The 25,154-nt window shown below is 35.8% G+C and overlaps 1 protein-coding gene across 1 annotated transcript in view; it reads left to right on the top strand.

Moving 5' to 3' along the window:
* The window catches only part of SYT16 (synaptotagmin 16), a 141,145-nt gene that overhangs the window by 88,268 nt on the left and 27,723 nt on the right, over positions 1-25,154 (top strand). The window contains exons 3-5 of the mRNA XM_069091731.1: positions 3,109-3,269; positions 7,770-7,870; positions 8,031-8,289. Coding sequence (XP_068947832.1) covers positions 3,109-3,269; positions 7,770-7,870; positions 8,031-8,289 — 521 coding nt within the window. The remainder of the gene's footprint in view (positions 1-3,108; positions 3,270-7,769; positions 7,871-8,030; positions 8,290-25,154) is intronic.

Genomic DNA, 25,154 nt, shown 5'->3' with positions numbered 1-25,154 from the left:
GGATTAACAAGCTCTGGGTTTTAACACAATCAAACCAAAAACCAAGCCAATACAGGGGAATCTTTAAATGCCATTACTATTACAAAAACAGAACCAAAACATTTATTCAAACAGCAGAAAGACAAATCCCAACATCAGAAAGCCAAATCCATCATAGCAATAAAGAAATCTATATACAATAACAATGTAGAACACTCTGCCATTCTCAACCTTTCCCCCTGCTAGGGCCTTCCCACAAACAACACACACAGCTTTCTGCCTGCTTCCTTTCTCTACCTTAGCTCTAACTACTCTAACCAACTTCCTCTGGGCTCTGCTCTAGATCTACCTCTTCCTGTTCCACCCTTCCTATTCTATCCCTCCCTGTTCTACCTGTTTAGCAAGCTCCTCCCACCCCAGACTCATGTGACTCAGGCTTCCATGTAACTCAAGCAGGTCACATGGGTCTATTAATGGATGAGAAAGATCTTCCCATTAAGCAAAAATACATTAACAATAAACATGTATGAAGAATAATAAGGCCAGTGTCACTGGATCACAAGAGTATGTGGAGAATATGAAAAAGTCTCAAAAGGTAGGAAGTGATCATGTTATGAAAAATTTTGTCCCCTGTCACTTTATTTTAGTTTCTTAATTAGATTTTTTTCTGCTTTATGTGTAAATTATTTTTTAACATTTGTTTTCTTAAAATTTTGAATTCTAAATGCTTTCCCTCCCTCCTCTTCTCCTCTCCTTGATAAGACAATCAATTTGATATAGATTATACATATGCAGTCATGCAAAAATTTCTATATTAGATATGTTGCAAAAGAAAACACAGACAAAACCCCCCAAGAAAAATAAACAAAATATTAAAAAGTATGTTTTATTTCAGTCTTCATTCAGATATCATCAGTTCTTTCACTGGACAGAATTTTTCATCCTAAGTCCTTTGGAATTGTCTTGAATCATTGTATTGCTGAGAATAGCTGTCATTCATAGTTGATCACCATACAACATTGCTGTTACTGTGTACATTGATCTCCTGGTTCAGACCATCTCACTTTGCATCAGTTCATATAATCCTTTCCAGGTTTTCTAAAACTGTTCTCCTCATCATTTTTCATAGCACAATAGTATTCTATCTCAACTTGTTCAGTCATTCTTTGATTGATGGGCATCATCTCAATTTCCAGTTCTTTACCACTACAAAAAGAGCCTCTAAATTTTTTTTGTATATAGAGGTCCTTTTTCTTTGATCTCTTTGGGTTACAGATGTAGTAGCAGTATTGCTGGGTAAAAGTTTTGTAAAGTGCTTTGGGCATAATTCCAAATTGTGCTCCAGAATGTTTGAACTATTTCATAACTCTACCAAAGGCGCATTAGTGTACCTATTTTCCCAAATCCTTTCCAACATTTATTATTTTTCTTTTCTGTAATGTTAGGAAATCATATAGGTGTGAGATTATAATGGTAATGGGAATTTTAAGATCTTCCCTGCCCCTTTGTAAGTGTAGTGCAATTTGAAGACCTTCCCTGCATTAATTTCTATGTTGCTATGATGGATTCGGTTTCTTGGTATTGGGATTTGGTTTTATGGTGTCTGAATAAATGTTTTGATTCTGTCTCATATATGGAGAGCTTGTTATATTTTGTGATTAAGCATCATGCAAGAATAGTTATAGTCATGGTCAGTGCTGTAAATATTGCACTGGCACCACAGAGATGGTGCTTCAACGTTGTTTTGATTTACATTTCTCTAATCAATAGTGGTTTAAAATGTTTTTTTCCCCATGTGATTACAGATAGCTTTGATTTCTTCTTCTGAAAGCTTCCTGTTCATATCCTTGACCATCTATCAATAGGAGAATGGCTTGTATTCTTAAAAATTTGATTCAATTTTCTATATGTTTGAGAAATGAAGCCTTTATTGAAGAAGGATAGGGAGACCAACCAGGCTATAGTAATAATTCAGGCACATAGTGATAAGGGTTTGTACCAGAGTAGTTGCAGTGTTAGAAAAGAGAAGGGAACACACTAGAAAAGTTATAAAGGTAGAAATGACAGGACTTAACAACTAATTAGATTTGGGAGGTGAAAGTGAGGAATCAAGGATTATCCCTAGGTTGCAAGTGTGGTGTTTGGAAGGATGATGGTAACATTTCTGGTACTAAGGCATTTAGGAAGAGGAGAGGGTTTAGAAGAACAACATTAACAAAGATTGAGGATAATCATGGCTAGTTTGTTGGTGCAGTTCTGGAGCAGAGAGAAATAATGTTGGATAGGTAAGATGGAGTAAGAACTTGATGGCCTATGAAAACCCTAATAGTGGGGTCTGGACTTGATACTGGTAGAAAGTAGGAGTCTAGTAATGGACTTAAGTAGAAATTGAGACATATTATAGAAGAGTGAATTGAAGGTGAGGGATTTTCTAATCAGGGGCCTTTTTTACCTCCTGCCTAAATTATTTCACTAACTCTTTATATTTCTTCTTATGGGTAACTTGAGTATATGAAAAGAGGGATAGTTTGTTAGTCTCTGGCATCACCCAAAGAATAGTTTTTCTGTATTTCTAGTAGTTTAAAATAAGCATTTATTCTCCATACTCACAGTGTCGGATAAAATTACGCCTTGGTGGGACATATGCCATAATAGGGGTCTTTGTGATGGAATTGGGACTTCTCTACTACACTGAGAAATCTTATTTTAGATTTTTGATGAATAATTTCCATTGGAGAGTTAAATTTACTCCTTGAAGCTAGAGTATTTTTAGTGTTGACAAATCACTCATTTTCCCATTATCAAATTTGGTGATATATAGGTGTCATTGGTAAGATCTGGGCTAAAGAGATCTATGGTATTTGTCAACATCATTGCTAACTTCTACTGGATAAACAATGTATCAAAAGAAATAGAACAAATCTTTTTTTTTGCTTTTTGGAGGGGGGAAGGCAGGGCAATTGGGGTTAAATGACTTGCTCAAGGTCACATGGCTACTAAGTGCTAAGTGTCTGAGGCTGGATTTGAACTCAGATCCTCCTGACTCCAGGGCTGGTGCTCTATTCATTGTGCCACCTAGCTGCCACAGAACAAATCTTTAATACTTTTGAAATTATCTTCTTATTTCAGATTTAGACTTGGATGGATTAAATCAACCAAGCTATCTAGATGATGTCTCTTATGGTGAAGATGATCATGTTTCTGTGAATTCAAGGACTATGTCTGAGAGTAGAGATTTTGGAGAGCAGAGAACCAGTAGAAATGAAGCCATCTTGACTCATAGTCTTGGTGTACGTCACAGGAAGCCTGGAGATAGAGACATCCTTTAGCAACCCTGGCTTTGAAGAAAGTTATTGCACTGACACTTCCTCAGCCTGAAGCCCAGAGGCAAGTTATAAATTTTCAAAAGATTTTCTTGATATTTTCTGTTCCTTACATCACTGTAATGGGAATGTAATTTTTTAAGATCTTCCCTGCCCCTAGGCTAAAGTGCACCTGGAGCCTGGGGTGGGAGGCTTGTTTTTCAGTAGATACTTTTTGATTGGCCAGTGAGTCAATAAGGTTGTTACATTCTCTGAGCCAGGAGAAAGCTGTATAAGCCCTGATGTGTAGCTTTGTTTTGGGGCTGACTTTGAGAAGTGCTCTATGATTTGATCAGATGAAACTCTGGGAAGCTGGTTGTTGAGAGCGCCTCTCCCCCACTTTGAAAAACCCAGATGTTGATTTGGTATGGATGTAATGGTTAGACAGTTTGGAAAGCTGTCTACTTGATCTGTTTCTGTCTTGATAATTCTGTCTGTATATTCTGAAGTTTGGGGTGCTGACCTTTTTCCCCTGAACTAGGTAAACGATACATATTTGACTGATTAAAGTAAGCTTGTTAACCCATTTTAAGTTGCTTTCCTTTATCAAAACAGATCCAAGAATCTGTGTTGGCAGCCACCCAGGGGACGCTGGGGTGCTTGCTGCTACAATCACCAGTAGTATCCCCTGTATCCCTTTGTCTTCTGCTTCCTGAGAGCAATTCCATATGACAAATAGAATTTTTGAGAGGAAAATAAAAGTCAGTACAACTTACTGATTCATTTAAAAAGTTCAAGAACACATGTAATGTGTAACACCTATGGACCTCCCAAATCCACAATGGATGTCTTTTCATGTCCCTTCATTTGAGTCCCACTTTATCATTATAATTTTGTTTAATTTACTTTTTAATTTTTGTTGTGTGGTTATTCTTTCCATTTACATTGATACAGTTATAGGGCATATTGTTTTCTTGGCTCTGTTTATTTCAGTCTTCATCAGTTCATAAAGATCTTATCATTTTCGTCTGTATTAATCACACACATCATTTTTTACACTCCTGTGCCACAATTTGTTTGGCCATTCCCCAGTTGATGGACATGTACTCTGTTTTCAATTCTTAGCTATCACAAAAAGGGTTGCTATAAATATTTTGGTGTATAAGGGGACTTTTGTTTTCCCTTATTGATGGCCTTCTTGTCATACAAACCCAGTAATGAAGTTTCTGGTTCAAAGGGTATGGACATTTTAGTTACTTTATTTGCATAATTCGAAATTGCTTTCCAAAACCGATATACCATTTCATAGCTCCATAAACAATGTATTAGAGTGCCTATCTTCCTACAACCTCTCCAAAATTAACTGTTTCCATTTTTGTCTTTTTTTTTTTTTGCCAATTTGCAGGTTATGAGGTGAATCCTTGAATTGTTTTGATTTACATTCTCTTATTATTAGTGATTTGGAACATTCTTTCATGTGGCTGTTGAGTGCCTTGAAATTCTTTTGAGAATTGTTAATATCCTTTAAACATTTTTCTATTGGGGGAATGACCATAGTTGCAAATATATTACATTTTTTGTATAATACCAAACCCTTATCAGAGAAATCTGAAACAAAAATTTCCTGCTGCTCCCCTCCCCCATTTTTTTGACTTCCATTCTCTTTCTGGATATATTAATGTTGTCTTTGCAAAAAATTCCAGTTTCAAGTAATTAAAGTTATCTATTTTATTTTTTAAAATTACCTCTTTCTCTTGTTTAGTTAAGAATACATCTACTATCCATAGCTATAGAGGTATATGATCTATTTCTCTAGTAACTCTTTAATAATAAGGTCACATATCCACTTAGAATGTATTGTGGAGTGTGGTGTAAATGTTGGTAAAAGACTAATTTCTGCTGGACTACTTTTCAGTTTTCCCAGCAGATTTTTTTTACCAAATAGGAAATTTCCCCCTAGGTAACATGTTTTCCACTTTATCAAACACTAGGTTATTGAATTCTATTGTTTCTGAATTTTCCTCCTGAAGCTTGTTCCATTGATCTACCACTCCATTCTTTAACCACAGAGATAGCTTTGATGACTCATGCTTTATAATATAGTTTGAAGTGTGTCACTTTGTCCTTACTTCTTTTCATCATTTTCCTTGATATTTTAGATCTTTTGTTTTTCCAAATAATTTTGTTAGTATTTTATCTGGTTCTATAAAGTAGCCCTTTGGTAATTTGATTGGCAGAGCATTAAAAGTGTAAATTAATTTTGGTGGTATTGTCATTTTTAGTATATTGACACAGCCTAGCCATGAATATTGAATATTCTTCCAGCTATTTAGGTTGCTCTTTATTTTTATACTGAGAGCTTTACAAGTGTTTTTGTGTACTTTGGGAGGGTTAGCCCCAGAAATTTTGTAATTATTAGGAATGGTATTTCCCTTTCTACTATTGCTTCTTATTTTTTTTTAATATTATATAGAAATGCTGTTGATTTCTGAGTATTTATTTTATAGCCTGCAACTTTGTTGAATTTGTTGAAGTTATTGTTTTAATAGTTCAATTAGTTTGTTTGTTTTTTTGTCTTAGTATCTTTGCTGACTCCTTGGCATTTCCCAAGTAAATCATTATATCACCATCAAACAGTTTTATCTCCTCTTTATCAATCTTTATTCCTTATTCCTTTCTCTTGTCTTATTATTGCTAGCATTCCTGGACTATATTAAATAATAGTGTGGAGACTGAGTATACTTGTTTCACTCCTATATTTATTTGGAAAAGGTTCTAGTGTATCCCTCCCACCCCCCGCAAATGATACTTGCTTTTGATTTTAGATAGATTCTATTTTATGAATTCAACAAAGGCTTACTCTATGCTTATACTTTGGAGGGTTTTCAGCATAAAAAAGTATCATACTTTGTTAAAGACTTTTTCTATATCTATTTAGATAATAATGTAGCTGCGGATGTTTTGTTTTTAATATGATTAATTATAGTGATTCTTTTCCTAATGTTGAACAGTCCTTGCATCCCTCGTGTAAATCCCACTTCATCATGAGAAATAATATATCATATTATTAATAATAATTAATATTTATTAATAAGAATTATCATAATTAATAACTTACTGGATAAATCACTGTAATATGAGAAGATTTTGCTTAAAATGTTTGAATTGGTGTTCATTAATGTTGTTGACTTATAGTGTTCTTTCTATGTTTTGTCTTTCATTGGCTTAGGTATTAGGACTATATTTGTCTCATGAAAAGTTTCTTTTAGGTTGCTTTTTTTTCTCGATTTTTGGGATCATTTGTGTTCTATGTTTACTGTTCTTTAAAAGTTTGATAAAATTCTCCTGTGAATCCATAGGATTCAGGAGGGTTTTTTTTTGCTTTAGTAGTCCCTCTACAGCTAGATTGATTTCCTTTTCTAAGATTGGGTTATTTAAGTCCTCTATCTTGTGTTCTTATAGTTTGGGTATTTTGCATTTTTGAAAGCATGTCTCTATATCTTTTGTGTTCACGGTTTTGTTAGTATATAACTGCATATGTTCTAATTATTCTTTTTATTTCTATTGGTTTTGATAATGCTTTCACCTTGCTCATTTACTAATTTATTGATTTGATTTTCTATTCTTTTCTCTTTTTTGCTGTTTGGAGGGTAGAGGATAGGGCAATTGGGGTTAAGTGACTTGACCAAGGTCACATGGCTAATTTTGTGAGTGTGTGTGTGTGTGTGTGTGTGTGTGTGTGTGTGTGTGTGTGTGTGAAGTGTCTGAGGATGGATCTGAACCCAGGTCCTCCTGACCGCAGGGTCGGCGCTGTACTCACTGTGCCACCAAGCCGCCCCTATTCTCTTCTTTTTAATGAAATTAGCAAAGGGTTAATCAATTTTGTTAGTCGTTTCCAAAAGGAAAAATAGACTTATTTAAGAGAAATAATCAGGGAAATGACATTTTAATAAACGTAGCATTGAGAGGATTCTGGGAAGATGGCAGAGTAGGTCAGAGAATTCTAAGTTCTCTGAATTTTCCCCTACAAACAAGACAAAATAGTGCCTCAGGAAAAACATAGGGTGGTAAAAGTAACAAAATGTGGGGCAGATAGTGGCTCTCCTGGGACAACAGGAGAAGATCGAAATTTGGTCCCTGTGAAATGTAAACATCTCCAAGCTAGTTCTGCTGAAACAGGGATAGGAAATGGGAGATAATACACAGACATAAAATGAAGATCATGGGTAGAATTTATTTGGGGGAAAACAGGAGTAGTAATCATGATCTCAGAAAAAGTTAAAAACTAAAATAGATCTAATCAAAAGAGAAAAAAAAGGGAAACTACAGGCAACATTAATCAATGTTGTTTTAGAGACTTAAAAATAACCAGTCAGTATAAGATTGGAATATTGCTGTGGTATAGGAAACGAGGAGTTGTTGGGCTTAGAAAAATATGGGCAGTTGCTGGCTGAGAATTTCTCTTTCCTTTATTTCTGGTCCCCCAAGGCCTTGCAGAATTGTGGCTCTGCTGATGCCAGTGCTGCCTCCACTGCTTGTAAAGTGGTTGAATCTGGGGACGGCAGTGCCCACAGGTCCATGGGCAAGAGGTTATAGCAGGAATTTATGACCCTAATGATGTCTGGACACAAATGAATTTCTGCCTTCCCAAAGTCAGACAATCTTTTCAAGCAGGTTGGGTTCACCCATGGGCCAGTTGGGACAGCATATGAAAACTTAAGGTACAATCTCTCCCTGGAATTCCCCAAGTGGCTACCCACATAATGCTCCTATTGCGAAGTCTGCCTCACCCTGTTACCATCCTAATGTGGACACCCAAGGCAATATCTTTTTAGACATCCTCAAGGACAAGTGGTCAGCTCTGTATGATGTCAGGATCATCTTGCTATCTATCCAGAGTCTGCTGGGAGAACCCAGAATTGAGAACCCATTGAACACAAATGCTGCTGAACTCTGGACAAACCCTACAGCCTTTAAAAAATACCTACTGGAAACCTACATGAAGCAGGTGACTAGCCAAGAACCTTAATCCTAGGCTGCTCAGCCTACCTTCCTTAATCTTGTGTGTGTGTTCCTCTTATCTTTTTTACTTCCTCCTAACCTGTCTTCTTCCCCTTCTCTTTTCTGTACAGGTTTCTGTATCGTAGAATGTTTTCCTTTCCTTTCTTTTTTCTTAAGCTCTAGTCCAACCCTCAACATTAATGTATAAAAAAAGTTTTGTGATTTTTTTTAAGAAAAAAAGAAAAATATGGAAAGATCTGGACCAATGAAGGAACATATTATGCACCCTCAGATGAACGGGACAAACAACTATAGTGTGGTCTTACATAAATGCATATGAATGTATATTTCTATATATGAGTATGAATATAGATATTTAAGTATATGTACATGGATGTGTTTATGTGCATGCATACATGTTTATACATACATATATATCTCTCTTTATGTACACACGTTCACACATATACATACATGAATAATATATATCTTAATTGTAGCAGATTCTTGGGGGAGAGGAAGAAGGTGGAAAAAAAGAACAAATTAAAAAGCGCATAGCAGAGAACAAAAGAAAACTAACAAGGAAGGAAAGAAAAGATGGACAGCACAGAATACAATGTGTAGTAATTTATTATATGGGCTTTCTTGAAAGGGAAATTTATTGCTGGATATTTTGAATCCTCTCTTACATTCTGCTGTGCACATGGCAGTGATTTTTTCTTATTTTGTATTTATGTTTTAGTATTTAAGTTTATTCTTTTTCTTTTCTTATTGTGTATTTAAGTTTTAGCATTTAAATTTAAAATGAATTAAAAAGCACCATACACAATGAAACAATATAAACATTTTTTATAGCAGACTTCTCTGATAAAAACCTCATTTCTCAAATTTGTAGGGAAATGGCCAAATTTATAAAAATAAGAGCCATTCCCCAATTGATAAATGGTCAAGAAATTCAAGCAGATAGTTTTCAGGAAAAGAAATTTAAACTATTTATAATCACACAAACATATTCTAAATCACTATTGATTTAGAGAAATACATACTAAGGAAACTCTGAGGTACCATCTCACACCTACTGGACATGACAAATGCCAGAGTGGATGTGTGAAAATAGGTATACTAATAAATTGTTGGTGGAATTGTGAACTCCCCAACCATTCTGGAGAACAGTTTGTAACTATGCCCAAAGAACTATATAAAATTGTGAATACTCTTTGACCCAGCCATACCACTACTATATCTATATTACAAAGAGAAAACGGAAATGAACTTCTAAACACACATAAAATTATAGCAACTCTTTTTGTGGCAGCAAAGAATTGGAAATCGAGGGAATGTTCCTCAATTGCTCAATGGCTGAACAAGTTGTGGTATATTTTGACAGAGCATTATTGTGCTATAAGAAAGGATGAAGGGGATGGTTTCAGAAAAACCTGGGATGACTTATATGAACTGATCCAAAGTGAAGTGAGAAGAACCAAGAGATCATTGTATACAGCAATAGCAATATTGGGATGATGACTGACTGAAAGAATTAGCTACTCTGATCCATAAAATGATGCAAGACAATATAGAAGAACTCATGATAAAAATTACTATCTACCTCCAGAGAGAACTGATGAACTCTGACTGCAAATTGAAATACACACACACACACACACACACACATATATTTATCACTTTATTTGTCTTACATTTTTGGTGATGTGGTTAATATGGAAATGTGTTTTGCATGATTTCAGATGTATAATAGCTATCAATTTGATTTCTTTTTTCACTGAGTGAGGGAGGGGTTGAAGAGAGGGAAAGAATTTGGAACTCAAAATTAAAAAAAATTATAAATAATAAATTTAGAAAATTAAAAAAATTATTAATCACCAGATGTTACTTTTGGATGTTGTTTCATCATTGCAATTTTCTTTTACATAGTTATTCATTGTTTCTATGATTTTTTATTTGACCCACTCATTATTTATGATTTCTTTCTGAAGTCTTCATTTGATTCTGTATCTTTTGTCTATGGTCTTTGAACCAATTTCTATTCTTAATATAAAATGGTATATAAAGGATGTATCAACTCTCTCTGCTTTTTTACATTTTTTTTCAATATTTTTGTGCTCTAGTAAATGGCCATCTTTTGCTAAAAGTTCCATGTAGTGTGGAGAAATCATTATAGTCTTCTCTTTCAACTGTAGTTTCTGCAGAAATTCATTCAGAAATTCTTTCTCCAAAACTGATAGAAGGATACTTAAGTCTTCTGTTTCTATTATGTTACTGTCTATGTCTCCATAAAGCTCAGATAATGTTTTTTAATGAATTTAGATGGTAAAACATTTCGAACCTTTAAGTATGTTTATTATTGATAATTAAGTTGTTGACGATGGTTTCTTTAGGTACAACATGGTTTTCTTGTTTATTTCTTTTTATTTTTTGAATTTTTGTTTTTGCTTTGATGATGACAACTCTTGCTTTTTTATTCAGTTGATATGGAGTAACTTTCCCTGCCTCCCCCCATACCTTCATTTTGTGTCTGTATTTGTTTTTTAATGTATTTTATTTAATGTATTTCTTGTATTTTAATGTATTGTTTTATTTCTTTCTTGTAAGAAAGAGATTGTAGGTATTAAAAAAAACAGTCTGTCATTCTTTTTCATTTTGTTGTATCGCTTAATCCTTCAAATTCAAAGGTATGAGTTAGGCTTACATTTTCTTCTGTCTCTAAAATTTGAAATTTTTCATTTTATGATTTTTGCCCCCTTTCTGCTGTAAATACAGTATTATGTTCCTTCAGTTACTTTACTTCGATCTTTTAAAGGTGGTCCTGTACCCACTGGTTCTCTTCTTCTCACCTTGATCCCTTATTCTCTTTGTTACTCCTTTCTTTTCATGTTTTTTAAAAATTATTTACCTTCTCCTACTTTTATCTAGTTATTTATTTCCCCCTACCTCTTCTTTTCCCCTGTTAGTCAAATTAATCTCCTTTCCTCTCCTCCACTTCATTTAGTTCTGTTTATTAACAATTTTATTTTTGTGAAGTTGCTCATTGCTAGTCCTTGATTTGATCCTGGAGCATCACTCACTCTTTATCTTCCTGTTTCCCTCGCACCTTTCATGTACTTTTCCATGTTATAATGTGGTCCCACAAAAGAAGCATTCATTTGAAGACAAAGTGTTGCCAGGTTCTGTCTATGATGTATTGTCTGCCTCTTCAATATGACCTCTACCAGATTTCTGCCTTAAATCCTTTCTCCTCCTTGTACACACACCTAAAGAATTAGTGCTAGCCTCTCTGTTTTCACTCTGTTGCCGTTGTCTAAATTTATTTTGTCCTCTTGCATTTGTGTTGTTTGAGGTATTTGAGAAGCAAATAATCTCTCCAATTTTGGTTTCTTTCTAAAAATGTTTCAAACTCTTCTTTATTATTGAACATCCATCTTTTGTCCTGTATAATTAAGCTCAGATGTGCAGCATAGGTCATCCTTGGCTGCATTCTGAGCTCCAGTGCCCTTCAGAACATATTACATTGCCTCCTCCTTTTTCTAGTGGGTGCAAAATAGTCTTTCCTTTGTATTTGAAGGTCTTTCTCCTGATGACTTGCAGAATCTGTTGTTTCTAAATTGAATAGGTAAATTTAACCACTCTGGAGTTGAAATAGCCTTTCTTTCTGAAGGTGATCTGTGAATTCTTTCAATTGGAATTTTATTTTCTTCAAAAATTCTGGGAAGTTCTTTTTTATTATGATATTGCGTTTTTTTCTCCTATTGTCATGTTATTCTGGGAAATTTATGTTCCTGAAGTTATTTCTACATATCCTGTCTTTGAGATCCATAATTTTGCTTGTAGAGTAAGCATATTTATTTTAATGTTCTTGGTTCCAGATTGTTCTTCACTTCTGTATTTGCATTCCCAATATATTGTCCTTTCTTTTTTCCTTTGGTGAAGCTTGCTATTGCAATTCAAAATTTTATTTTATTCATTATTTTCTCTTTGCAAGACATAAATTCTGCTCTCATAATTCTCATTTCTCTTTTAAACATCTCAAGAAGAGTGTGTTATGGCCCCATGTCCTCTCAAATTCCACAGGGTCTTGTTTCATCACATATTGAATCATTTTCCTTTGTTTTGCCATATTTATTCGGAGGCCTGAAATTGTTTACTAAATATGGAGGCCATATTTCCTTTTCTTGTTGCTGTTTTTTTTTCCTGTTGGTCTATATGTTTATGTTCAAGGTCTTTGAGATTTCTTCCTCCTGAAATCTTTGGCACCTTCAGTCTTCTTCCTCTCCCACCTTATTTTCCTTATTCATATCCTGACTCCTTTTGTTCTGATTGTGGTTTTTCTGGGGACTGGATCCCTAGCATAAAAGCCTTCTCCTACACAGTGTAATACACCACTCGCCAGTTTTAAGTCTTTTCCCCAAATGACTTTTGTATGGTCAGAACTTGTACCAGTTGAATGATGTAATCTTTCCCTCAAGGTTGGTAGAGTGCTACACTGTTCCCCCACCCACTATGTCTGTCCTGTTAACCTGTCACAGTCTTTCTCTTACCAGCTTCTCTGGGAGGTTCAAAACCTGCTTTTCTTTGACCTCAGAGCTTTGCAGCACTTATGCTTTCAGATTGTAGCCCCTGGCAGGATTTTTGATCCTGAAAGGATATGATCAAGCTGGCTGTTAAGGGCTAATAAAATTTCTATAGCCTGGAGCTGGGGTCTCTATAATACTGGAAAGAAGAGAGTGTAGTGCCTCTCTGTTGTATCTTTGAGTCTGCTAGTGTGGCTTTGCTGCCGGCAGCATGGGAACAGGGCAACAAAAAAGTGTCCCAGTGTACTCAGGATCAGTGATTGTCAGTTCCTGGATTTTTTATTTTCTTTTGGATTCTTGGCATCCTATAGCATGGAAACATCTAAAATTACTTTATCTTTGGCACATCATTTCTGTTTTGGAGAAGTCTGAGAGATAGTGGGATTCAGAGAAAATTTCTATTTCACGATCTTGTTGCTTACTCAAGTTATCAATTTTAAGTCATTTCTTTGTGCTACAGGAAAAAAAAAGTGTATGTATATACACACATATACACATTTACATATGTTTGTATTTCCCTAATGAATGATTTACCATCGTTTCTATCAAAAAGAAACATAATTAAAAAGATTTTAGTAGACCTCAGGTGTCTGCTGAACATTTTTTCTTTAGTTCTTGCTCTATAGAGAAAAGCCTTACAATTATTATTCTTTTTTGGGGGGAGGAGCAATTAATGTAGCATTTTATTTTCCCTCAGTTACATGTAAAAACAATTTTTAACATTAATTTTTAAAACTTTGAGTTCCAAATTCTCTTCATTCCTCCTGCCATTCCCCTCATTGAGAAGGCAAGCTATTCAATATAGGTTAAACACGTATAGTCATGCAAAATATTTCCATGTTAGTCATGTTATGAAGGAAAAAATAGAAACCCCCCCCCTCAAAAAAAACTCGAGAAATAAACAAAGTAAAAAAAATATGCTTCAATCTGTTTTCAGGCACCATCATTTCTTTCTTTTTGAGAATGGATGGCATTTTTCATCAAAACTCCTTCAGAGTTGTCTTGGATTCTTGTATTGCTGAGAGTAGCTAAGTCATTCACAGCTGATCATTTTTGGACATAGTTCCAAATTGCTTAACAGAATGGTTGAATCAGTTCAAAGTTTTGCCAATAGTGCATTAATATATCATTTTTCCTACATACCCTCCAACATTTGTCATTTTCTTTTTCTGTCCTATTACCCAATCTAATAGGTATGAGAATTATTTCAATTTTAATTTCTCTAATAAATAGTGAATTAGAGCATTTTTTCCTATGTCTATAGATAGCTTTGATTACTTCATCTAAAAACTTATATGTTTTGACAATTTATCATTTGGGGAATGACTTTTACTTTTATAAATCTGACTCAGTTTTCTACATGTTTGAGAAATGATCCCTTTATGAGAGAAACTTGTTTAAATTTTTTTTACAGTTAATATTGCTAACTATATTTCCCTCCATTCTATTTACCCCCAGTTTATTCTGTTCTTTCTCTCCTTTCACTCTGTCCCTCCTTAAAAGGGTTTTGCTTCTGACTGCCCCTCCCCCCATCTTCCCTCCCTTCTGTCACCCTTTCTCTTATCCCCTCCCACTCCTACTTTACTATAGAGTAAGATAGATTTCTATACCCAACTGAGTATGTATGTTATTCCTTCTTTGAGTCAATTCTGATGAAAATAAGGTTCACTCATTCCTCCCTCACCTCTTCTCTTCCACTGTAAAAGCTTTTTCTCACATCTTTTATGTGGAATAATATACCCTATTCTGCCTCTCCCTTTCTCTTTCTTCAAGGACATTCTTCTCTCACCCATTATTTTTTTGAAGTCATCCCTTCATATTCAACTCACACCTGTGCCCTCTGTCTAGATATACTCCTTCTAACTGCAGTAATAATGACAAAGTTCTTATGAGTTACAAGTATAATCTTCTCATGTAGGAATGTAAACAGTTTAAACTTATTAAGTGCTGTTCATATTCACCTTTTTATGCTTCTTTTGAGTCTTGTAGTTGAAAGTCATATTTTTTTATTCAGCTCTGGTCTTTTCATAAAAAATGCTTGAAAGGGCTTGAAAGTCCTCTGTTTCCTTGAATGTCCATTATACCCTCTGTATGATTATACTCAGTTTTGCTGGGTGGGTGATTCTTGATAGTAATCCTAGATCCTTTGCCCTCTGAAATATCATATTCCAAGCTCATGATCCCTTAATATAGAAGGTGTTAAATCTTGTTTTATCCTTACTGAAGTCCTGTGATATCTGAATTGTTTCTTTCTGGCTATTTTCAATATTTTCTCCTTGACTTTGGAACTCTGAAAATTGACTATAATATTCTTGGGAGTTTTTATTTTGGGATCTCTTTGAGTAGGTGATTGGTGGATTCTTTCAATTTCTATTTTACACTCTGGTTTTAGAATATCAGGGCAGTTTTCCTTGATAATATCTTGGAAAATGATGTCTAGGCTATTTTTTTATCATGGTTTTCAGGTAGTCCAATAATTTTTAAATTATCTCTCCTGAATTTATTTTCAGGTGAGTCATTTTTCCAATGAGGTAGTTAACATTGTCTTCTGTTTTGTTATTCTTTTGGTTTTGTTTTATTGTTTCTTGATTTCTCATAAAGTCTTTAGCTTCCATTTGCTCCATTCTGATTTTTAAGGAATTATTTTCTTCAGTGAGCTTTTGGATCTCATTTTCCATGTGACTAATTTTACTTTCTTTTTTGTTTTTGTTTTGTTTTTGCTTTTTGGAAGGGGGAAAGCAGGGCAATTGGGGTTAAGTGACTTGGCCAAGGTCACATGGCTAGTAAGTGTTCAATGTCTGAGACTGGATTTGAACTCAGGTCCTCCCAACTCCAAGGCCAGTGCTCTATTCACTGTGCCACTTAGCTGCCCCTGATTTTACTTTTTAAAGAATTTTTTTCTTCAATGAAATTTTTGTGTCTCTTTTTCCATTTGGTCAGTTCTTCTTTTGAAAACATTCTTCTCCTTGCTGGCTTTTTTGGACCTCTTTAGCATTTGACATAGTCTATTTTTCAAAGTGTTTTCTTCAGTATGTTTTTGTGTATCCTTTACAAAGCTTATGACTTTTTTTCCATGATTTTGTTGTGTCACTTTCTTTCTCTTCCCAATTTTTCCTCTACCTCTCTTACTTGATTTTCAAAATCCCTTTTGAGCTTTTCCATGACCTGAGACCAATTCATATGCTTCTTGGAGGCTTTAGTTGTAGGAACTTTGACTTTGTTATTTTCTGAGTGTGTTTTGATCTTCTTTTTCACCATGGAAACTTTCTATGGTTAGAGTTGTTTTCTGTTGTTTGCTCGTTTTCCCAGTCTATTACTTGACTTAAATCTTTGTAAAAGTGGGGCTCAGCTTCCAAGGTAGAGGGCACACTGTCCCAAGCTTCAAGTTTTTTTGAGTAGTTGTATTTAAAGATGGCTCTAGGGACCTATAAGTTTCCATTTCTTCCAGGTGTTATGATCTAAGGAGAGGTGTGTTTACTGTGCTCCTGGCCTGTAATTTGGTCTCTGAGTGACCACAAGCACTCTTTTATGACTTGGAACTATTACAAGGGTCCCTGCTCCACTGTAGCTGCAGGCTCTGATGAGCTAGTGCTTCTTCTTGCCCTGGAAATGGTACCTATGACTGAGACCTGGATCTGAGTATGGACAAAGTAGCACAGTTCTGATTTATTGATTAAAAAAAGACACCCATGTAATCTCCTTCTGACAATCCCCTTACCATCTGTGGGCTGAGAGCTCTAGAAGTAGCTGCTACTGGTGTTGATTCATTGGCTCCCAAGGTGTGCTTCTGGTTTGCTTGGTCTGGGTCTGTTCTGGGGTTCCACTCTCAACTAGGTGTGGCTGACCTTTCCTTCTGACCTTCTAAGTTGCCTTTGACTGGAAAAAATTGTTTCATGGTATCAGCAAGCCCTCCAGTGTCCCCAGGGTGTCTGCCAACACAGGTTCTTAGATTTTCTTTGTTAAAGGAAAGCAAGTCAAAATGGGTTAACAAGCTTACTTTAATCAGTCAAATATGTATTTTTACCTGGTTAAGGGGAAAAAGGTCAGCACCCCGAATTTCAGTGTATACAGACAGAATTATCAAGTAGACATGTTTCCAAACTGTCTAACCATTACATCCATACCAAGTCAACATCTGGGTTTTTCAAAGCCGGGGGGCTCTCAACAACGGCTTCCCAGAGTCTCATCTGATCAAATCACAGAACACTTCTCAAAGTGAGCCCCAAATCAAAGCCTCAGATCAGGGTTTATATAGCCTTCTCCTGGCTCAGAGAATATAACAACCTTCTGGACCCACTGGCCAATCAAAAAGTATCTACTGAAAAACATGCCTCCCACCCCAGGCTCCAGGTGCACTTTAGCCTAGGGGCGGGGAAGATCTTAAAAATTTACATTTCCATTACATTCATCTCATTCTTTTGTGGGTTATGCTGCTACAAGAACTATATTATGGCACCTTTATAGGTGATTGAGGAGTTTTAGTGAGAACTCAGGCAAGTCACTGCCTTTTTTTCACCATCTTGGCTCTGCCCCTGATAGCCCCTATACTTGTTATTCTTGATGAAATATTTTCATTCCTCATTTTACCATATAACAAATTCTAATTCATTCAGAATTTATGAGTTATACAGTGGTCTGATTTATTAGATATTTCTTGCTAATTAGGATTTCCCTGTATACCATGTATGAGCAAAGAGTTTTCAAATAATAAGGGCAAAATAAAAGAGTAACTGAAGCTAAACTGAATACAATTTAATTTTTTATATTTATAAGACCTTTGAGTCTTTTGTAAGATCCTTGTATCATCAATATTATCATCAGTTGTTGTACAAGTTCATAGAGAGAAATATGTCAGAATTGGCTGAACTGTAATCGCGAAGTGACATATTCTAAAAAACATTCCATTTGAATTTCTCCAATTAACATAAAAATACTTCCAATCACTAATAGAGAAATTCGAATGAAAGCAGCCATATCTAATCCAATAAACATTTATTAAGCACCTATGTTGTGTCAGATACTGCGCTTAGTGCAGGGGCACAATGAATAAAACAAATGACAGTCCCTGCCATTAATGACCTTAATTTCTACATTCTATAAATGAAGGTTTTGGGAGGAATTTGGTACTCTGATATTTCTATTCAGAAATAGAAAAAGCACCACTCTATTCAGAGGAGAGAGGAGGCTGAAGGAGGAGGAATCATTTAATGCTTGAGTTAGTAGTATGATGGTGATTTTAAAAGTGATGAGTTTATCCTAGGAGGGACATCTTGTTTAGTGGCATTGAATCTAGGTAGGGCAGCAAGTGCAAATTGGAAAAGAAAATACATATTAGATTGGCAAAGTTACCAAAAAAGGAAAATGACAAATGTTGGAGAAACTATGAGAAAACAGCATATCATTGTAGAGCTGTGAATTGCTATAACAAAAAAAGTATTAAAAAAAAATCCAGCCAAGATGGCAGAGTAGAAACAGGATTTCTCCATGGCTCTGGCTTCCACCTCCTCCAATACATGTAAAAAATTACTCTAAACAAATTTTAGAGCTATAGAATGTACAAAGTTACAGAGAGAAACAAATCTCCCACTGAAGGCAGCCTGGCAGGCTGTCAGGAAGGGGCTATCACACCAAGCTGGGAGCTGAGCCCAGCCATGTGTGAGCCATGGTTTTGGCCCCAGGGCAGCCCTGACCAGCAGCAGCCAAAGCAGACTTCAGGAGAGTGAAGCACCAGCAGCTGTGGTGGTTTCCAGACTTCTCAAGCCATAAACGCCTAAGACAAAGTAAAAGGTCAGTGTGGAACTCAGTTGGAATGGGGTGGATGAAAGAATGGAGTCCAGCCCCTACCCCTGGGGTGAGAAGCAGCAGAGGAGTGGTACTTGTGCTGTGTGGCTGCCTCAGGAGCTCCTGGCCTGCAGATTGTAGGGGGACCAAGGGACCATTCAGAGGGTAATCACTCTTGCTTTAATCTGCTTGGATCTGGATCGTGATCTTAGGTGTAGGCCCTTGGGTGTATGGCCAGTGAGCCAGAGCCTGTGGGGGCTGCAGAGAGGGCACCCCCTTAATTGCTCTGGAAGCTTCCAAAACCCCAGTGATTTGGAACAAGGCTCTCTCCATACTGAAAGCAGAGTTCTATCATGGCAAAGAGTTCAAAAGCCAAGTAAATTGACTGGCAACATGAGCGAGCATAGGAAATGCAATCCTACCATAGATTCATTTTCTGGGTATAAGAAGGATCAAAGCATGGAATGGGAGGAAGACAATGAAGTCAAAACTCCTGCATCAAAAACTCCCAAGAAAAATATGAATTGGTTATAAGCCATTCAGGAGCTCAAGAAGGATTTTGAAAAGCAAGTAAGAGAAGTGGGGGGAAAACTGGGAAGAAAAATGAGAATGATGCAAGAAAACCAAGAAAAGCAAATCAATAGCCTGACTGAAGGAAATAACACCTTAAAAATAGACTAACTCAAATGGCAAAAGAGGTCCAAAAAGGCAATGAGGAGAAGAATGCCTTAAAAAGCAGAAATGGTCAGATGGATAAGGAATTTCAAAAACTCTCTGAAGAGAATAATTACTTCAAAATTACATTGGAGCAAATGGAAGCTAATGACTTTATGAGAAATCAAGACACTATAAAACAGATCCAAACAAATAAAAGAGTAGAAGGCAATGTGAAATATCTCATTGGAAAAATCAATGACCTAGAAAATAGATCCAGGAGAGATCATTTAAAAATTATTGGACTACCTGAAAGCCATGATAAAAAAAGAGCCTAGACATTGTCTTTCAAGAAATTATCAAGTAAAATTGCCCTGATATTCTAGATCCAGAAGGCAAAAGAGAAATTGAAAGAATTCATTGATAACCTCTTGAAAAAGGTCCTCAAAAGAAAACTCCTAGAAATATTATAGTCAAATTCCATAGTTCTCAGTTCAAGGAGAAAATACTGTAAGCAGTCAGGAAGAAACAATTTGAGTATTGTGGAAACACAATCAATATAACACAAGACCTAGAAGCTTCTATACTAAGGGATTGAAGGGCTTGGGATATGATATTCCAGAGGTCAAAGGAGCTAGGATTAAAACCAAGAATAACCTACCCAGCAAAACTGAGTATAATGCTTCAGGGGAAATTATAGTCCTTCAATGAAATAGAGGATTTTCAAGCATTCTTGATGAAAAAAAAAACAGAGCTGAACAGAAAATTTGACTTACAAATTCAAGAAGCAAGAGAAGCATAAGAAGATAAACAGGGAAAAGAAATCATAAAGAGCTTATTAAAGTTGAATTATTTACATACCTTCATGGAAAAATGATAATTGTAACTCATAAGACTTTTCTCAGGTGAAGGGAATATATATGTATATATACATATATATGTATATATAGGAGGGTGTAGGTATGTATAAATATATATGTCAGGGTGTGCATATGTATGTACATGTATACATAGACAGAGGGCAAAGGATGAGTTGAATATGAAGGAATGATATCTAAAAATAAAATTAAGAGGTGAGAGAGGAATATATTGGGAGAAGGAGAAAGGGAGAGATAGATTAGGGTAAATTACCTCATATAAAAGAGGCAAGAGAAAACTGTTATAATGGAGGGGAAGAACAGGAAGGCAAAAAGGAATTGGACAAACTTACTCCCACTGAATTTGGCTTAAGGAGGGAATAACATACACACTTAATTGGGTATCTTATTCTACAGGAAAATAGGGGTGTAGGGGATAAGAGCAGGAAAGTTTGAAGGGAGGGAAGATTTGGAGAGAGGGTAGTTAGAGGCAAACACTTTTTCAAAGGGACAGGGTCAAAGTAGAAAATAGAATAAATGGGGAGTGGGATAGTATGGAGGGAAATATCATTAGTCTTTCACAATATACCTACTATAGAAATATTTTGTGTAACTACACATGTACAACCTATTTTGAATTGCTTATTTTTCCAGTGGGGGTGGGTGAGAAAGGAAGGAAGGAAAAAATCCTGGAAATCAAAAAAAATTTTTTTTAAGCAATTGGGGTTATGTAACTTGCTCAAGGTTACATGGCCAGTTATTTTGTTTGGTTGCTATATATCTGAGGCTGGAACTGATCCCGGGTCTCCTGACTCCGGGGCTGGTGCTCTTACTCATTGTGCCACCTGGCAGCCTTGGAAATCAAAGTTTTAAGAGCAAATGTGTATTCAAAAAAGAAAATTGTAAAGTATAAGCTAGAACTAGATGATTTTGGGACAAATGGATATATACTACTGTATTTGTATTGGCTCCAGTTGACAAACTTTAGGGTTTTCCTTCCATGAAGATTCAAAGGCTGCTGCAGGTTTTTCCTGTTATATGATGAAAAATGATGTGTGATTTTTAATTTTAAGTTAACTTGGATGAAATAATTTGACTTCGAATATAATTTCAGACAATATGCTTATGGAATGCATTAGATTTATTTCTTAGAAAATTTAAGGTTCGACAACATATTTCAAAGAGCAGTTAATGACAAAAATTGTAGATTGTAGCTTAATAAGTGAAATGATAGTAGAGTGATGAAAAAATGTGTTGATTGATAAAAAATGTGTTTAAGGCATGCACCTCTAAAGAGCACTGGGGCACCTGGAGAGTGGTACATGTGTATGTATATTTTACCTACAGAAAAGATTGAAAACGACTTCTTACCTCTCTGGCTTTTAAGTATTAAAAGCCATCATTCATGCAGAAGCACAAAACATAAGTGGGTGTATAAGTACAGTAAAAGTCATAATTCACCATGTGTCCTTGATAAGGCTCAAACCAAATCTTACACAATGAAACACATTGCTGTTTTTTTTTTGTACTAGTGGTGATGGTGAAGGCTGGTTTACCACAAAAAAGATGTTTACCTATTGATTAATACCATGCTATATTCCTTTGAATATTATACACCTGTGTTTTGAATTAGCTGCTGTTAGTAACCTCTCATTTAAATTCATTGTTTAGCTTAATAAAAGACTTTGTGTTGAGTGGACTAAATGTTCTCAGACTCTGAAAATATCCAGACATCTCTTTGTGCCATTCAACCAGGCATCTATTTTGAGACAAAAACTGTAATTTGGTCATTCTACAGTAGAATCTCAAATGCAATTTTGAAGCTGTTCCCATAATTGCTTGTCTTGGAGATTTAGTTCTTCTTGTAAGAATTGACTTATTTGTCTCTTAACTGTATTAATATTATGCCTTCCATTGCCTATCTATCTGGTATCTGAAATGTATTGTAGTTGTATTTAACTTGGGCAAGTATAGATGACATCAGCCATATCTTACTAAAAAATAGTTCAAAAGAAATCTTTAATGTTAATATTGACTCATATTTTCATATCTCAAATCAAGCAGTCAATAAGCAGACATTACTAATTTCCTATTATTTATCAAGTGCCTACTATTAAGTGCTAGGTAGTATGATAAGTGTTGCGAGTACAAATATATAGTATGAAATAATCTCTTCTCTCAAGGACCTTACATTCTCTTGCGAAGACAAGCAAACATGTAAGTAGGCAAGAATACATATAAAGATAAAAAAATACAAATGAATACTAAATAGTTAAACCTAAGATAGTTTGGGAAGGAGGTCTAGCAGTTAGAAAGATCTGGAAATACTTCATGTATTGGTGATACTTGAGTTGCATCTTGAAGGAAGAGGGAGATTCTATGAAGTGCAGGGGAAGACTACCATTACAGGGATGCACAGGTCGGGAAGCCAGGGGAGGATGGGAGGAAGAATATGATATGTGAGGAACAGCGACAAGGAAAGTTCAGCTAGATTGTTGAGAGTAGGAGGGAGAATCATATGCAAGGAAGCTGAAAAGATACTTGGAGATCAGACTGTCAAGGGCTTTAAAAGCTAAACAGAGGAGTTTGTAGTTCATTCTATAAACAATAGGGGAGCTACTGAAGATTACTGAACAACATAAGACATTCAGATTTGCACTTCAAGGAAAATCACTTTGAGAGTAAGGTGGAAAGTGGAATAGAATTATGAGAGACTTGTGGCCAATTTGTAGACTGTTGCTATATCTAGATGAGAGGACCTAAATTAAGCTATGTGAGTAGACACAGGGCGGGGGGGGGGGGTTTGATGTTTAGAGCTAGAAATGTTAAGATTTGTCAATTTATTGGATTTTCAGACTGAAAAAGAATGAAGAATTGAAGATAATTCCAAGGTTACAAACCTAGAAGATTAGAAGAATAGCGTTGCTTTTGACAAAGAGAGAAAGAAACTTCAAAATATTAGGAAGAAAAGGAGGCAGATATTAATTTTTGTTCTGTAAGAAAATTTTCATGGTACATGATTATCTATTAGATAAGAATTTTTAGATAGGGCCTTTCCCTTGTGAAAAGAGGCCAAGTATTCTTTTTGTTTCAGACAGAATGTTTGGTGGTAAAGGAAATGGGAGGATGCAATAGTGAATGTGAGCATATGAGGAGTCAGACATTTTAGGTCTCATCTTGACTTTGTACTGCTTGATTTTGAGAAATTAATGAAAATCTGTAAAAATGGGTTAAAATATAAAGATTCCAGGAAGGTTCATTACATTAATTGAATTAAAGCTACTTTCATGAGAGAAGAATATCAAAATTCCAGGTGAGAGGTAAAGTGCATTGAAAAAAATCAATCATTATGGACATTCTTGGCACTGTGAGACAATGGCTCTTTAATCAACCCAAGAAGGAACTTTGTACATCCTCCTTAAATACACCTCAGACTGACTGTAGGCAGAGCACAAATTCCTTAGGGAATTGAGGCTCATTCAGTGTTCTTGGAACTGTTGTGGAGTCCTGTCCATTAATTTCCCCCTGAGATTTTCCAGAGTGAGTGAAAACTTATACACAGTTAATTATTCTGAATGGATGACCTGATAGGTTTGTGTAGACAGACTCATTAGCTACTGAATTTTTATCTTGGCATTGGAATAGATAAAAAGGTCTATAAATGTTAATTAATCCTTAAGAGCAGGAAAAATAAAAGGAGAGGAAATCAGAGCTATAACTAGGTATAATTTCCCACAGGGCAAGGGGTTAGTAGTTGGTGGTGATAGGAGAGGGAGATGGAAGGCAAATGAAGACAGCTTGACTTTGACGGGTATAGTGGTGCCTGGAGTTCTGATAGTCTCATTCTCACTCTAAAAGCACAGGTAGGGAAGGAGAGGGGTGCGTGTAATGGCAACAAAGTAGTACTTTGTTGCTTGTTTCAGCTATTCAAGTGCTTTTGTGTCTCATCTTTGATTTTGTCAAGTCTTTGTTGAAAACAGTATACATTTTTGTTGCCCTTATCAGGTAGTAGGCCTAACATCATCACATGGAGCCAATGGTGGGAGGAGCTTGCTGAAAGAGCAGAACAGAAAGGGTGGAATGGGAAGGGTGGAACAGGAAGGAGCAGAGCAGGGAAAAGCTCGAACACGAACTGGGAGAGAGAATGTTTGTGATTTCAGCACTCTGTTGTGCTGTCTGTTGTTCTGTGTTGAGTTATAATTATCATTTTTCCGTGTAGGAATGTAAATAGTTCAACTTTAATAAATACCTTATGATTTCTTTTCCTATTTACCTTCTCTTATTCTTCTCTTGCTTCTTGTATTTGAAAGTCAAATTTTCTCTTCAGCTCTGTTTTTCATCAAGAACGCTTGAAAATTCTCTATTTCGTTGAATGATCATATTTTACCCTGAAGCATTATACTCAGTTTTTCTGGGTAGGTGATACTTGGTTTTAATCCTAGCTCCTTTGACTTCTGGAATACCATATTCTGAGCCCTTAGATCCCTTAGGTCCTCACCCCAGGACTGTGACCCAGATCCAAACAGGGCAAAGCAAAAGAATCCTGCCTCAGTGTCAACAAAGAGATCCCTGCAATCCTCCTCTGTTCAGTCACTGGATCCCCATACCTACTGTCTGTGGACCAGGAGCTTTGGAAGCAGCCACAGCTGCTACCTCTACCTCTGACTCCCCAGGGCTGGGACCAGATCATACTCCTCTGTCACTTTTCTCCCACAGAATTTTCCATCTGACCTTCTATGCTGTCTTTGTCAGACAGAAGGACTGTTAATTTGTGTTACTTTGTCAGAGAGAAGCACACTCTTTGTTGTTCTTAAGAAGTCCTGAAAGAGGACTTTACTGCTGTTTAAAGAAGTCCTGGAACTTTACTATTGATGTTGTGTTTGATTTCTCAGAAGCTTTGTTTGTTGGGTTTGTATGACTGTCAGACAGAAAGTGAATTGAGATATGCTAGCAATGTGTGCACATATTGTAGTTCTATTAAGCGTTGTCTTTCT

This window comes from Petaurus breviceps, unplaced genomic scaffold (genome assembly GCF_028583685.1).
Source record: "Petaurus breviceps papuanus isolate PSGF00001 unplaced genomic scaffold, PetGlider_PUasm1.0 189, whole genome shotgun sequence".
Lineage (NCBI taxonomy): Eukaryota > Metazoa > Chordata > Mammalia > Diprotodontia > Petauridae > Petaurus > Petaurus breviceps.
Note: the sequence above shows the minus strand (reverse complement) of the source record. Positions and strands in the feature narration are given on the sequence as shown.